Source organism: Dermacentor albipictus, chromosome 10, assembly GCF_038994185.2.
Source record: "Dermacentor albipictus isolate Rhodes 1998 colony chromosome 10, USDA_Dalb.pri_finalv2, whole genome shotgun sequence".
Lineage (NCBI taxonomy): Eukaryota > Metazoa > Arthropoda > Arachnida > Ixodida > Ixodidae > Dermacentor > Dermacentor albipictus.
Genome location: NC_091830.1, coordinates 40,703,933 through 40,718,047, shown reverse-complemented (window position 1 = coordinate 40,718,047; position 14,115 = coordinate 40,703,933). Strand labels below are relative to the sequence as shown.

Below are 14,115 nucleotides of genomic sequence, written 5' to 3'. Positions count from 1 at the left end.
GTCTAGACCATTTATCTATTTAAAACCCGCGAAAAGAGTCATCCGGCAGGTTAGACCAACTTAAGAACACGAATTTTTCGGGATTACTGGACTGATCCAACACGTACGCCACAAGTGTTTTCTGGGGTTTGTGGGTCCACTAGCTGCCGCTGTGCGCGCGAAGCAGTCTTTCAAGCGTCTGGTTCGTAAGAGCTGTCAGTTATTGGCCGGCCACCTTCTCTAATGATACGTGCAAAACGACCATAGGCTCGAACAACTTCTTACGGATAGTTCTAAAATAAGAATTTTTTCGCCAGGACATACCCTAGTGTTTTTTTTTTCACTTTACCAAACTAAAGAAAAAAAATGTTGCCTGTAACTGCTAAGGCAATTCAACCGGCTGCGCACCCTCCCCTCCTCTCTCCAAAATTTCTTTGTTATTATGTGGCCTTTCGTGCCCTGCTATCCCCTTTCTCCCACTTCCCGTCGCCGGTCAAATGGCTACACCCCTTACCCTCCTCCCCTTACACGCCACTTCCTGCAAGATACGTCTTTGTTTACTAACACGCAGCTTGTCTACCATAACAGCGTTTGCAGAAGAAGTAAATTATGCGTTTAAGTGACAGTGACCACAAAAAATTTCGAAAGAGAGAGGAGTCCGGGCAGTCAGTCTTACGTCATTTCAAGACTACAGCGCTCCCTGTCTCCGCTACTGAACTGAAATTGTTGCGCGGACACAACGCCAGGATTGTGGCATCTGTGAAGCTTTTGCAGCGTGAGTAAACCAAACACGAAGAAGAGAAGGCCAGACAGCCGTCTCTTAGAATACTAGAAGAAAAAAGAAGATATCGTACCGCATGCGCACAAGATCACTTCATATCATGTTATCTCATTTTCGTTTAATTTAGTGTTATTTGCACTATATTGACTTCACCAAGTATCAACCAGCTGGCCTAAGTACTATTTGTTTTTTGCTTACGACGGAAGTTGCGGCCACAGTGGCCAAAGCGACCGTGTAGTGAAACGAGGGCGTCACATTTTTCGACGGGCATGCCCATGAACACTCGAAGAATTTCGGTTGGGATCAAGGAAATATGTTCTGAGTGACGTAAGGAATCATGGCCAAAGACCAGGGGCCGAAATTACAAAGCTTTCTGTTCGTAAGTTCTGTTTTTCATTGGCTGATCGTCCTCGCTAATCATGCGTCTTACATCACTATTGCCTGGCACGAACGCTTTAAGCGTAAGAACTTTTTGTGAATACGGGCCCTAAACTTTAAGCATATGCCAATTCTTTTTTCTTGCACCCTTGCCAGGCCTATTTATCATATGAGCTTGAACAATATATGGCAAGAAACAATTCAGTAGCATCTTTATCACGGCTCCAAATAGCGATTTCGATGTTGGTGCCTACATTGAATTTTCACAGCCTGAAATGGAGCTTTTCCGTGCTTTGTCATTGTTTCAGTTTATTTAAAATATCAAAACGTGCTGGAAAACTTTGGTAAAGGTAGCTAATTAGCACCACTGATATTTAGCGGTGTACACTGTAAAATAACTTGTACCCCTGAGAGTGAACAAGGATTTAAGGTACTTTGCAGTTTAAAGGCTGTTATTAACATCTTTGGAAGAGACGAGAGCTTCGCTGTGGGAAGGGCTCGACCTACTCTACGCGTGGATACATTTGTAGGTGGCTTTGCATACTTATACGCTCCCGTCACTTTTTTAGGCGACATCGTTGAGAAAGTTGAATGCTCGTGCGCAAATCGTTCGCAGAATGTGAGGTTCATTTTGTAAGTTTAGGAAAGATTCACTACCATTCCTAGTGGACAAATACTCCTGAGAGCTAGTTTGAAGCTTCGACCTGTATTAGAAAAGAAATCCTGGGTTTTTGGTATACTGAGACAACTCTTAAATGCTTTAGCCTACTTTCTAAAGTTCGAGATGGCACTGGATCACCGATGTTCACAAAAATAAGCAAATGTCGCAAGCGTCGGTGTACGTTGAGCGTTTCTTTCGTGCTATAAACTAATACTTACTGGAAAAATAAGCGCCCAAGCACTCCTTACAGATGGTTAACCAGCGAAGCTGAAACGTGCGGCATCGGCGTTAATCACTGGGTCAATCACCACTTTTCATTAAACGACGGCTTGGTAGGCTGCCGGATCCTCGGCACGCATGCAGCTGCTTGCGCTCGGCAGCACGACCCTGTTCTTGTGTCCGGGCTGGAACATCAGCGCGGCGTAGAAGAGCTCGTTCCGGGTTCTGCTCGCGCCATCGCTGATCGAAAGCTGCCTGCTCCTCAGGAGTACGCATGACGCGTCGCCTGTATACCCATTTCGGAGCCGGAGAGAAACTGCTGCGCGCGCGCTCGGCTGCGACGGAGAGCAACGGCGTCACTATTGGCGCAGCCACTCGCGCACTTCTTTCTCTTTTCTTTCGCGCATGCGCATGGGGTTGCGCCGTAGGAGTTGTCGGCGTACAGGTGACAAACGGGCGGGCGAATCAGCTAGCCATATACAGCTTCGCTGTAAAAAGGCGCAACATAGAGCCCAAAGCATCGATGGTGCTTGTTTGTCACTGCTTTCGTAACTTCTCTGGCGGCGTCCAATAGCGGTAGACTTGATACACATATTGTAAACTATGCAATATGCATCGTTCTGTTTACTTCCAAAAATAAAACTAACTAAATAAAACAAGGAATTTATGGCGCTATTACCTTGGAGAACTGTTAATTTGTGCTCAGATGCATAACCTATATTGCCACCTGGTATTTTGAGCCAGCGTTGCGTGCCCAGCAAGAACGGCGATTGAAGACGACGAAGTCAAGGATCTTGCGCCAGCTGGAGAACCGTCCTTCTTGTGTCTGACATTTTCATGTCTGGCTGCTGATACTGCTGCTTATTCTTGCCTTAGCGCGTGACAATATGTACCTAAAGTGACAGCTTTACTGTTAATTATAGGCGCCCGAAACAGCGTTTTTTGGTGGCTAAACACCCAGTCTCTCGTCATGATGACCGAAACGTCTTTCTCGCATCTTGACGACTGGGATATGCTGCAGGGTCGTTGTTCATGCACCGACAGCACGGGAAAGGACCACGGACGCCCCGTCGACGGCCAGTGCGTCGCATCGTGCACTGAGCCCAAGGACTGTGACTCCGTGCAGCACAGCCACTGCTTCGGCGGCGTCTGCCAGTGCTTTGAGGGACTGCACCTGTACAACAGGTCTGCACGGACATTTGGAACCATGGTTTACGCGTAGCTATTCAGAGACTTCGCCCATACCCGCGTTGTGGCCATGCGTCTACATGACATTCTGATGAAGGACACGAGGTCGCAATTTCAACTTATCTAACGCAGCATTCACATTCCTGTGAAAAAATGTGAAAAAAAAACAAACATGAACCTATAATCGAAAATCTTCCGAAACCTTTGGAAACGGCACCTTTCAAAGCGCCGATGGACGTTACGTAAATAAATAAATAAATAAATAAATAAATAAATAAATAAATAAATAAATAAATCAATCAATCACCAGTCGTGGATGCTCAGCGGCTATGGTGTTGGGCTGCTGGGCACGAGGTCGCCGGATCGAATCCCGGCCCCGGCGGCCGCATTTCGATGGAGGCGGCATGCGAAACACCCACGTACTTAGATTTAGGTGCACGTTAAGGAACTCCAGGTGGTCGAAATTTCCGGAGTCGTCTACTACGGCGTGCCTCACAATCAGACAGTGGTTTTGACACGTAAAACCCCATAATTAAAGTTTTAAATCAATCAATCAATCAATCAATCAATCAATCAATCAATCAATCAATCAATCAATCAATCAATCAATCAATCAATCAATCAATCAATCAATCAATCAACCAACCAACCAACCAACCAATCAATCAATCAATCAATCAATCAATCAATCAATCAATCAATCAATCAATCAATCAATCAATGTGCCTGATCAAGCGGACGGATGCGCATAAAGGGACGCCTCCGGTCGTCGCCACTGGCCCATTTTTCGAGACTTCAATAATGTACAAAAAATCAACGCATTGTATAAGAATGACGAAAAGAGGGGACTATTCTCTGTCTATGGCTGCTTGCGAAACGTTGACGCAGGCCTGGGAATTTTCAGAATGTTTATTACCAAAATGTAACTGGTGCTTGTGTAAGGGGAACCATCGAGGCGTTTTGCCTCTTGCACGGCCACCCTGCACCTCAAATGTACATTGATTTGGCTTCTTCCCGAGATATTAGGTAATGTCCAGCACCGCAAACATTTCCATATTTGACTTGTGTAATGCAAGAAGAAAACGAAAAGATAAAGAAAAGCGCTGGACACACAAACCCTTCCTGTATACAGAGCTTGATTTCATCCGTCGTTTGGTGAAAGGTTAGCACCTTAAGAGCAGTGGCGACGAAGTTGAAATATGGTCGTTATTAATGCTGATAACTTCGTTTTCACCTTGTTATAAAACTGTTTTGCTGATGGCTCTTATAAGGTTATTTGCACCAAGACAGGTATATATTTCCCTAAATTTTTTCATTATATTGTACGCTGAATTTCAAAATTAGGTTCACATATGCTTTAGAGTGTCAAGATATATTGCGTAGCACAGTTTTGTTTGGTTGTGTGAGGGTCGGATTTTTTTCTCACGATTTTCCTTGCAAGCAATACTACCTATTTTGTTCATTACGTTTTGCAATTTGTTGTCAAATACGACACATTGTGGGACCAGTCGAGCTGCAGATCGCATCTTTTATCTGTGGAGAAAGATTCCAGTGCATTCTGAAAAAAAAACAATTAAAAAAATTGTTAACAACCCGCAATGGTCGAATAGCACGAAAGGCTATCTGTCCGGGCTAGATCCCCATACACTTCATAGACGTTGCTGAGGTATAGTACAATGCAGCGGTGGCGTGCCACTTAAGGGTTTGAGAGCCTACTGTATTCCCCGTGCCTCTGTGACTGGCCTAGCTCCAGCAAGATCTAATTGAATGTTCTCATCTGGAATTACAGGATGCATTGTTATTCATTGGCAGCACTTGAATAGTTTTGGCATTTGTGTGAAAATCCATTGGGAGAAGCTTGTTTACTTTGTATTTTTTTTTTCGTTGTTTGCAAATCGTTTAGCAAAGCATTGGCAATTGTTTCACTCGTTTGCAATAACGGTATAGTTATCACAATAGTAAACCAACTGTCTATGTCAGTGGCTTGATAATTTTTTTGAGTCGCTTGCCAGTCGCCTGGCAAACCATTGGCTATCAGTTCACCCCCTGACAACAAAGACGCTGCAGGTACAGCAACCACGAGAACCAGTTCGCGCTTCTTTGATCAATGCCTATTCTCGATTGACGCGCTGTCGTCCAGGAGCTGCGTACCGAACCGGTGCGGCAAGCACGTCTACTGCTCGGTGAACGAGACTTGCGTCTCCGGGCGCTGCTTCTGCCGACCGGGTTACATGGTGCAGAACGGACGGTGCGTCCAGGCCGAGTGCTCCACGGACGCCGACTGCATCTGGAAGAACACTGAGTGTTTTTCACGTAGGCCGACATACATTATACACCGTCGTTTCTCGCGGGCCTCAAGGGTAGGTTTTGAGTTTGTCTCTCAAGCTTTAGGGCAGCCAATGAAGGTAAACTGATAAGACCTGCAGAAGAAAGATTAAGGCCCACGCATATGCGCAATCATCTCTGCTGGAATTGTTTGAAAGAGTGAATTTCTGCTAATCCTGAGTGCGAAGGCCGCCAGCCGATGGTAAGGAACACTGATGAGCGAGAAATTTTGTAAATTCAGCCGCTGGCTACCAAATGTCCCCCCCCCCCCCCACCATTGGCATAACTTTCCTAACGGCCCAGCAGTAGTTCAGATGCCGTAGACCAGCCGCGGTAGCTCAGTGGCTGCGGTGTCGTGCTGCTGAGCAGGAGGTCGGAATCCAAAAACGCTCTTGCACCTTGCGCTGGGTGCACGTTAAAGAAAGCACAAGTTTTCAAAATTATTCCGAAGTCACCTACCTACGTCGTGCCCCTAATCAGATCGTCGTTTCAGCCCGTAACGCCCCTGAAATAAATTTTCAGACGCGTTTTGTCAGTGAGCAAAGCACTTGGAACATTGTCAAGCCCGGTAAGCATCAGTGTGCCGTCAGTGCTTCTGGCACAATTTGTTAGTGGACAACAATTTTATAGATTGAGTGTCACTTGCTTGTCGTGCTTTCCGCTACTGTGCTTACGGGATAGTTTGGATGTCGCGTATATTTGAACAGTGGGGTGCAGGACTTATTGCTGTGTGATGATGTGGTGACCACTCTCAATAACTAGACCTTGATAGCTGGTTCTGGTGCCTGTGGCGGCACTAGTTTCGTGCCGGTGACTTGTAGTAATAGTGTTTAATTAATATTTGTAACTTTCATAAGGCTTTTTCTTTCTTTTTATTTTAGGGCATTTTATTGTGCTCGATAGCGCTGTTAATAAGTTCTGTCTGCAAAAAAGGTGACCATGTCACTGATTGTTTCCGGTGCCAACAATACAAGACAAACACGACCTTTCAGATTGCTTTCGACTTTGCATCTTTGCCAGCATCCTTGTGAAGTCTTGAGTAGCTTTTATTTTCAAAGTTCTATCAGCTGTGCTTCAGCTAGAAAACTGGTGATGTCTAAAACTTGCAGGCAGTGACGTGCTTTCGGTTCCGCTATCTTTTCCGGTGCATGCAGTCCAGGAAAGCACAGCTTCGAGATCTGTTTCTGGTCACTCGGAAGCAGCAGTCAGTGAAGCATGGCGTGGACACAACCTGTAAAGTGGACTTCACAGGCAAATAGGTTGTAACATAATAGAGAACGAAGAAAGTATTGTTAAAAATGACATCATGCCATCAAGGCTGCCGTAAAATGACCGGTCATCCTAGCTTTGCTGAGAAAGAACATGCCTTTGTGAATATTGCGAATAGTGCTGTGAAATGCCGTTATTTCCATATGTTTTTGTCCCAGGTCGATGTGTGTGTCTCCCGGGATACCGAATAATCGAGGGAGACTGCGATCGAGAGTACTTCGGCAGCTGCAGTTTGGGCTGCACGTCGGTCCTCAATAGCCAGTGTGGAAGCGGGGCCATGTAAGTGCTCTGTTTTGCGATACATCCTTGTAGGCAGTGGCAAGTTAAGCATGCAGGACTCCCCTTCGCCCCCCCCCCCCCCCGCGCAAGAAAAAAAAAGCGAGATGCACCTGTTTTTCATCTATCCTAACTTACAGAACTAGTTCCCTTAGGGTTGTACCCCTTCGACCTTCAGAACGTAATTTCCTTACTGTGGTATCACTCCGCGCTTCAAAAAACATTTAGGTCGCATTCAAAATAAATTAAACTATGTGGTATTACGTGCCAAAACCACTTTCTGATTATGAGGCGCGCCGTAGTGGAGGACTCCGGAAATTTCTAACACTATAGCCACTTAGCAACCACGGCGGGTGTCGCATTCAAAAAGCTTTTCTTTCGTACGGGCTCTTTACCACTGGCACGCCGCCTTCAATAATGATATGTCCAGCATCGGGATTGGCTGCTATTTTCTCTTACGAATAATTCCAGAGAAAGAAATGTTTTTGTGATTTCGGACGCACCTTCCTTAAAGACACGAATGGCACGGAGCAGCGCAGTCCTTGTAGTTGAGCAACAGTGAACAAGACGCGGTTGCTTACCACAAGCACAAACAGCTGAAATGGCGAATTGTGGGTGATGAAGCCAGTAGTTCGTATCACATGCAAGTCATCTCAGAATGAATTGGGAGAGGCATGGCCTAACTTTCTGCCCAAATACAAACAAGACGGAGGTTCACAGGGAGATTCGTACTAAGTCGCAAACACTTGCCGAACACGGGAAGCATTAAGCAGGGGCCAGTTTTTTTATTGAGGAACTTGGTGTGAAAGGCCCTGAAGAGGACAAGTCGCCTCGTAGAAACGTTGGCTCTAGGCATAACCTTTCCTGTTTTAGCAACTGTAGATAACTTCTGTTGGAAGCACGTTTTCGGTAGCAACCCCTTCCTCCAGTCTATCGTTGAGGGCCGCCACCGAGAAGACTCGTTACGAAAGGCTGAATGGCCCCTTTGATCCATTTACATTGGTATCATTCGAACGTAAAGCTGCTTCCACTGCAGACCTTGAAGTTTGACTCCTAGGAAGAAACCGAGGAAGTCGCAGGTGCGAGCAGGGATACAGAAGATAGGGAAGGAAAGCGAGACCAGGACAAGGCGACTGCCAGCGAGTGCATAGTGTCCCTTTTGCGGGGCAATTGCCGCGGCATTCCTGACCTGTCAGCGAATATAGCCGTACTCCTACTGACCAACTACATGTAATGCAGTGGTAGCTTGTGCTTGTCGCCGTCATATCAGTCACTCATGGTAGCGGGCTGGAAGGAGTGATAATCCATTGTCGGCCGCTGATCATTACGTACGTGGGCGCGTTTGGTGTAGCGGGATCGTCGCGTAAGGATTAGTGATTCAAAAAGGTAATGCTTGTTGACGTAATGCAGTGGACATAAAAAAGATGGGGATCAATGAGTCAAAGTTTATTCCCCCTCTGAGGCGTACCGCCAGACCTCGCTTCTCGTAGGCTGACGGCGCATGGCTTTCATGCCCAAAACATATCACTGAACATCGTGCTTAAATAGTCAGTGCAAAATCATCTTTAAAAGCAGACAAAATGTGTATATTAGGCTTTATTAGGAGAGTTAATCTGTGCAGTACCGAAAATACAAGTCTTAAGTAAGCGCACACTGGATAATCTGGGGGTGAAGCGAGAACGCGCTACGTTGGCACAAGCGCTACGTTGAAATTTCCACAGCATCCCTTTGATAAGACAAGGATTTTGATGACGTGGGCCGGATCCGAATTAGTCAAAAAAAAAAAGAAAGAAAGCATTGCATCCTTCGCATCCAGGAGTAAGAAAACATTTAGTCTGCCAGCAATCGGCAACTTTGCTCGTGCGAAAACACTGAAAAACCGACATGGCCGTAGCCGCATTTGTCTGAAGAAAACGCTACAAAAGTATGACCGCGGTCGCCTTAGCTGCCATCCTTCAGTCAACCAAGTCTAACGCTGATATCCATAACGCAGGTGCGTCTGCAGTCCCGGATATGTGTACCGCGCTGTTGGCGGATACGAGACGTGCTCGCCCATCGAGTGCCACCACGGCCTTGTGTGTCCTGGGCTGGGCGCAAGCTGCGTGGACTACGCTTGTGCGTGCACCGATGGCAACCAATCTGTCTCGTGCAGGTGGGTGTTCCAAACGCCGTTGGCGCTAAGCAACCGTCATCGCCACCACCAATACTTCCTAGACCCCCTTAAAGCGAGGAAATGCCTTGTGGCATAATACCTTATTAACAGTATTTTTTTATTTTTTTATTTTTTTATTTATTACATACTGCTGACCCTTGGGTCCAAGCAGGTGGGTAGTTTCAAAAAATAGTCATAATACAAAAAATGACTATACGAACTGTTTGAATATTAGTCCAATAGCATAGATAATAAAACACAAAACATCAACAATGGAATGCGTTTCAAGATTAGTGTAGTGAGATGTGATACAACTGAGTACAAAACAGCAACGGAATCTGTTTCAGATTAGTGCAATAATAGTGCTACAATAACAGATGTGAAATGGTGCAACAGTGATACTACGGTGTGGTGGGAGAGACTTACTGACAACTTACAAGGGGCATTTTATGAAACCGAAATAACAACCGTTTCTGCAGATGCCGCGAATACGGCTGCACATCGGCATCACAATGTATGTGGACGAACTGACCATCTCTAAGACCAATTCGGGTGAAGGACACTTGCCCAGCTAAACATACAGATAAAAGCAACAGCGTCGTAGCTCGTTGATGTCGATGTTTCTTTCTGTATAACAGCGCAATCTTGTGGCAAAAAAAAGATGAATTTCATGGATTGTTTTTGTCATCAATAATAGGAAAAGTCGATCATAAAGCAATGTGCGGTTAAAAATTGGAATTCATCATTGTATAGACATGAAGCAGCCACTGTGAAGCATTTTTCGTTTGAAATACGAGTACCGCCGGAAATTACGGAGTCCATGGTCTGGCACCTGCCTCGCTACCGCTGACTAGTTGAGTTGCTCGAGGCTCGGATGCTGTCTGATTAGTGTTATTCAAACGTTGGTAAGAGAGGCACAGAGAGAGAGAGAGAGAGAGAGAGAGAGTGGAAGGAAATTATCAGTCATGCAGGCCTGCTAAGATTGCCGAGCTCTTATCCACTTAATAAAACTTGGTGCTGGGCTAGTTGGTGATGAATTCTTTAAAACTGGTGGTAGCGCTAAAAGGGACGAACACATGGTGAAAAGACGACACGACGACCAAGGAACGTTGCTGACAACTGGACTGACACACGTGCTCATCCATTTTAGCGCTACCTTACCGCCGAAGTTTATGTCATGGATGGCAGTTAAGAAAATTACTTCCGACAAGCACAAGAATTATTTATACCGACTCGTTAAGTGCTCTAAGAGCCCTAAACTTAAACTCCGGGTCTGAACCCCTGCTTGGCGATATCTGAAGCATAGTACTTAACAAGAAATACGAAGGAACCGTACGATTCTGCTGGATTCCAAGCCATTGTGGGATACCAGGGAATGCAGCAGCAGATAAAAGCGCGTCCATGGCAGCGCACAGAAGCATAAAACACATAACACTTCCATACAAAGACAGTATCCGAGTGGTTCGTAAGGCCCTAGCATCAAAATGGCAAAAAGAATGGAACTCGTCCGTAAATAACAAGTTACATATGACTAAGCCCCTGCTTCGCGAGTGGAAATCATGCATTCATCAAGAACGATTCTATGAGGTAATGTTTTGTCAACTTCGAATTGTACACACGCATATAACACACAATTTTTTACTTCGAAACGAAAACCCACCAACATGCGTGAAATGTCATGAACCGCTTACAGTAACCCACAGCATTATATCATGCCCACACACTGAAACGCAGAGGTGGAAACATTTCAAAAATTTGTGTCACTTACATATACCTTTGCACCCTGTCTAATATTGGCGGATGATCCACTAGTGCCATTCACTAACTTATTCGAGTTTTTAGATGAAACCAATGATCTAGATCGAGTTTAAGATAACACAACTAATGCTGCAGTAACAATGGATCTTATACTGTCCTGTGACTGGCGCAGCATGGCCTTAGTCGCTTTTGCGCCATTAAACCCGAATGAACTAACCTTTTATCGCTACCATCAGGTTTAAATAATCTTATACACTCATCCATAGCTTAATTTACCCCGATGTAAACTTTCGGCAGTTCGTCTTTAAAGGACCTGAACCAGGCTGAATGTGCCGTAATCTCGTCCCAGTGGCAAAACTGTACTGGCTGTCCTTTCGCTCAGGGAGGGCGGTTCAGCCATATTGTCCTTTTCCGAAGAAGAACCTCCCGCGTACGAGACTGTGCTGCTCCTCTGCGGCGGAGCGGTCGCCTTCATCGCCGTCGGAGCCCTGCCCGTGCTCGTGTGGAGACACTTGGGACCGGGAAGGAAACTGCGACGCCCTCCGGCGGTGGGCTCCGTAGGCGTGGGACAGTATCTCCTGGCGTGGCCGCAGCATGCCGTGCCACTCGCTCCGGCGCCCGTAGTGCCGGAGCCCGCCGTTAGGGCGCCCAAAAGACGATACCCGTTCGAAGCGCAAAACATGTGATGATTAGGTTGAAAATGAAAATGGCTTTCTCGTAAGATTTAGTAGGAATTTCGACACCAATTAGTTATTCCGAGCTATCGCTTGCTATGATTTGCGCAAGTTCCTTGCTAATAAACTGCGATTGAGTATAGATGGCTTCCCTCGAGGTTAATCTTTATCGCGACTCTAATTGCTTCCGCGCAGTTAGAATGATATTAATGGGACGACTGCTACTAGTACAACGCGGCGCATTGTGTACGCAGATTATTCGTTCATCATGTTTCTAACCGGAGCAGCCAGTTTTCTTGCTTCTGGCTTCCGAATTTGATAGTCCAGTTAAATTACACGTATACGTGTGATGCAGGATTGCATAAGTTGCAGGTCAATATCCACGAATGTTGCAAAATTACTTGTGCGAGGTGGTGGCGGTTTACTTACGCGTGCCACAAGTGTCCCTCGTCAATGTTTGTAGTCCGAAATACATAGCACATTTATTTGCACGTAGGGCGGCGAAAAATGTAGGCCGTCTCCCGCAGGTTGATGAATGATGATGATGATGATGATGACGTGTAGGACAGCACCTACCCACTCAGGGGGATTGGCCAATAAAGGGGCGGATCTAAAACAATGCATCAGCCAAGAATTTAGAAATCCATAGTTGGGATAAATGAGTGAGAGCTAGTAGATTATAGAATTTTTTTGAAGCGTGGATATGATAGACCAAAAAAAATAATGGCTCATGCTTAATCAAGCGCAGGAAAATAAGAATGATGAAAAAAAGAAAAACAGAGCATGCGAGAATCTGAATGGATATTTATGTCCACGCGCACTGAGTGAAATTCGGCGGAGTTTACTAGCTTATTAGTAAATTACGTAATTAATTTACTGTTACAGCTCAACTCAGTTTTCTCGTGAGTGTCCATTGAAGATGCGAGTCCTTTGCGCGTTCGTGTTTGCACAAGGCTTTTGACCATCTATGAAAAGATGTGCTCATCGCAGCTTGTGGGCGTAGTGTCTTTGTGGCAGGGCTTTTACCATGTTATCACCCTTAAGCATCTAGGTAACGTAAAATTAAAAAGAGTCGACAGCCATTTTAGCATACGCTGAATAGGATGAAGGCGAAAGCCTGCGCGATTGCAAGACATTCATTGCATTACTTGAAATTTTCATTCGAATGCGTTGATACTTCCTATTACTTGTTTTTCTCCCATCGAAGGTCATGGGTTCGAGTGACTTTCTTAAATTGTAGCATTGCCATTTGTTGGGCGTGTTGGTAAATTGAAAGCATATTTAGCGCCAGCATGGTTTATATAGGTATACTTCCTGAAAATCGAGTTGTTGAAGTTAGCGCATTGTGTTGTCGTTTCCCTTCCGTCCTTGTTTGCTGGCGCTAAATATGCTTTCGACTTTCTTAAGTATAACTCTATAAACTGTCTTAATTATCTTCGCCCTAATTAGCACCAAAGGTCGAGGGGGCGACTCCCACCAAAAGTCGTGGGCTCGAGTGCCCTAATTAACTTTATCCTAGTTAACTATACCTTAATTCACTTCGCCTTAACACCAAATGTAGTGTGTTCGGCTCTCGACCATCGCAATGTCATATGGAATCCAACTTGGAGAGGCCGGTTCGCCCATGTCTCCATGCTGGTTCCTGGTTTCAAGTGCCTTAACTTTACCTTAATTAACACTAAAGGTCGTGGGTTCGACTTTCGACCTTCACGAGGTCAATTGGAATCCAACTTGGAGATGTGAACCATCCGCCCGTATCTCCAAGCGGGTTCGCCTCGCACCTAAGATCGAGGGTTCGGCTCTCACCAAGTCTGGTAGGATCGAGTGCCTTAATGAAGTGCATCTTGATTCACAGTGCCTCAATTTACTTCGCCCTAATTACCACCAGAGGTAGTGGGCTCGACTCCCGACCTTCACGATGGCAATGAGGGGTTCACTTGGAGATATGGCCGGTTCGCCCATATGTCCAAGTAGGTTCAACTCCCACTAAAGGTCCTAGGTTCGAGGGCTTTAATTTCCTATATTTTAATTCGCTGTAGCTTAATAAACTTTGCCTTAACACCACAGGTCGTGCTGACGCTTCTTCGCCTCTGGTTCATGCTTTCTCATAAATAAATTTATGGCCTCATTGGCACGAGGTCTCACTTTCCGCGACCATGGAGAACTCAAACGCCGGCCCGCAGCGGTGGAGAATAGAGATCAACCGACCACATATAACGAAATTGCGCAGCACTTTTATCTCGGCAGGAGAGAGTTTCCCCTTCCACACAAGAAGTTAAATAGAGCGCAGGCATTGACCCTCAGATTACTGCAAACAGGCTCATATCCCAGCCCGGCTTTATACCACAAAATTTAACCCGATACCTATGCCACTAGTTCTTGCAGGCATTGCAATGACATCGCTAGCCTAGATCATATGCTCTGGCGTTGCACCTCGTTACGAGGCACAGAAGAA

At 45.7% G+C, this 14,115-nt stretch overlaps 1 protein-coding gene across 5 annotated transcripts in view; it reads left to right on the top strand.

The window, feature by feature from the left end:
* LOC135907341 (uncharacterized) overlaps positions 1-11,802 on the top strand; it is a 118,143-nt gene extending 106,341 nt beyond the window's left edge. For 4 of the 5 annotated variants that reach the window (XM_070527912.1, XM_070527913.1, XM_065439027.1 and 1 more), the window contains 5 exons: positions 3,040-3,203; positions 5,347-5,519; positions 6,959-7,079; positions 9,070-9,228; positions 11,336-11,802. In XM_070527912.1, coding sequence (XP_070384013.1) covers positions 3,040-3,203; positions 5,347-5,519; positions 6,959-7,079; positions 9,070-9,228; positions 11,336-11,672 — 954 coding nt within the window. In that variant the 3' untranslated portion in view covers positions 11,673-11,802. The remainder of the gene's footprint in view (positions 1-3,039; positions 3,204-5,346; positions 5,520-6,958; positions 7,080-9,069; positions 9,229-11,335) is intronic. The other variant, XM_065439025.1, reaches the window with a different exon arrangement.
* The last annotated feature ends 2,313 nt before the right edge of the window (positions 11,803-14,115 follow it).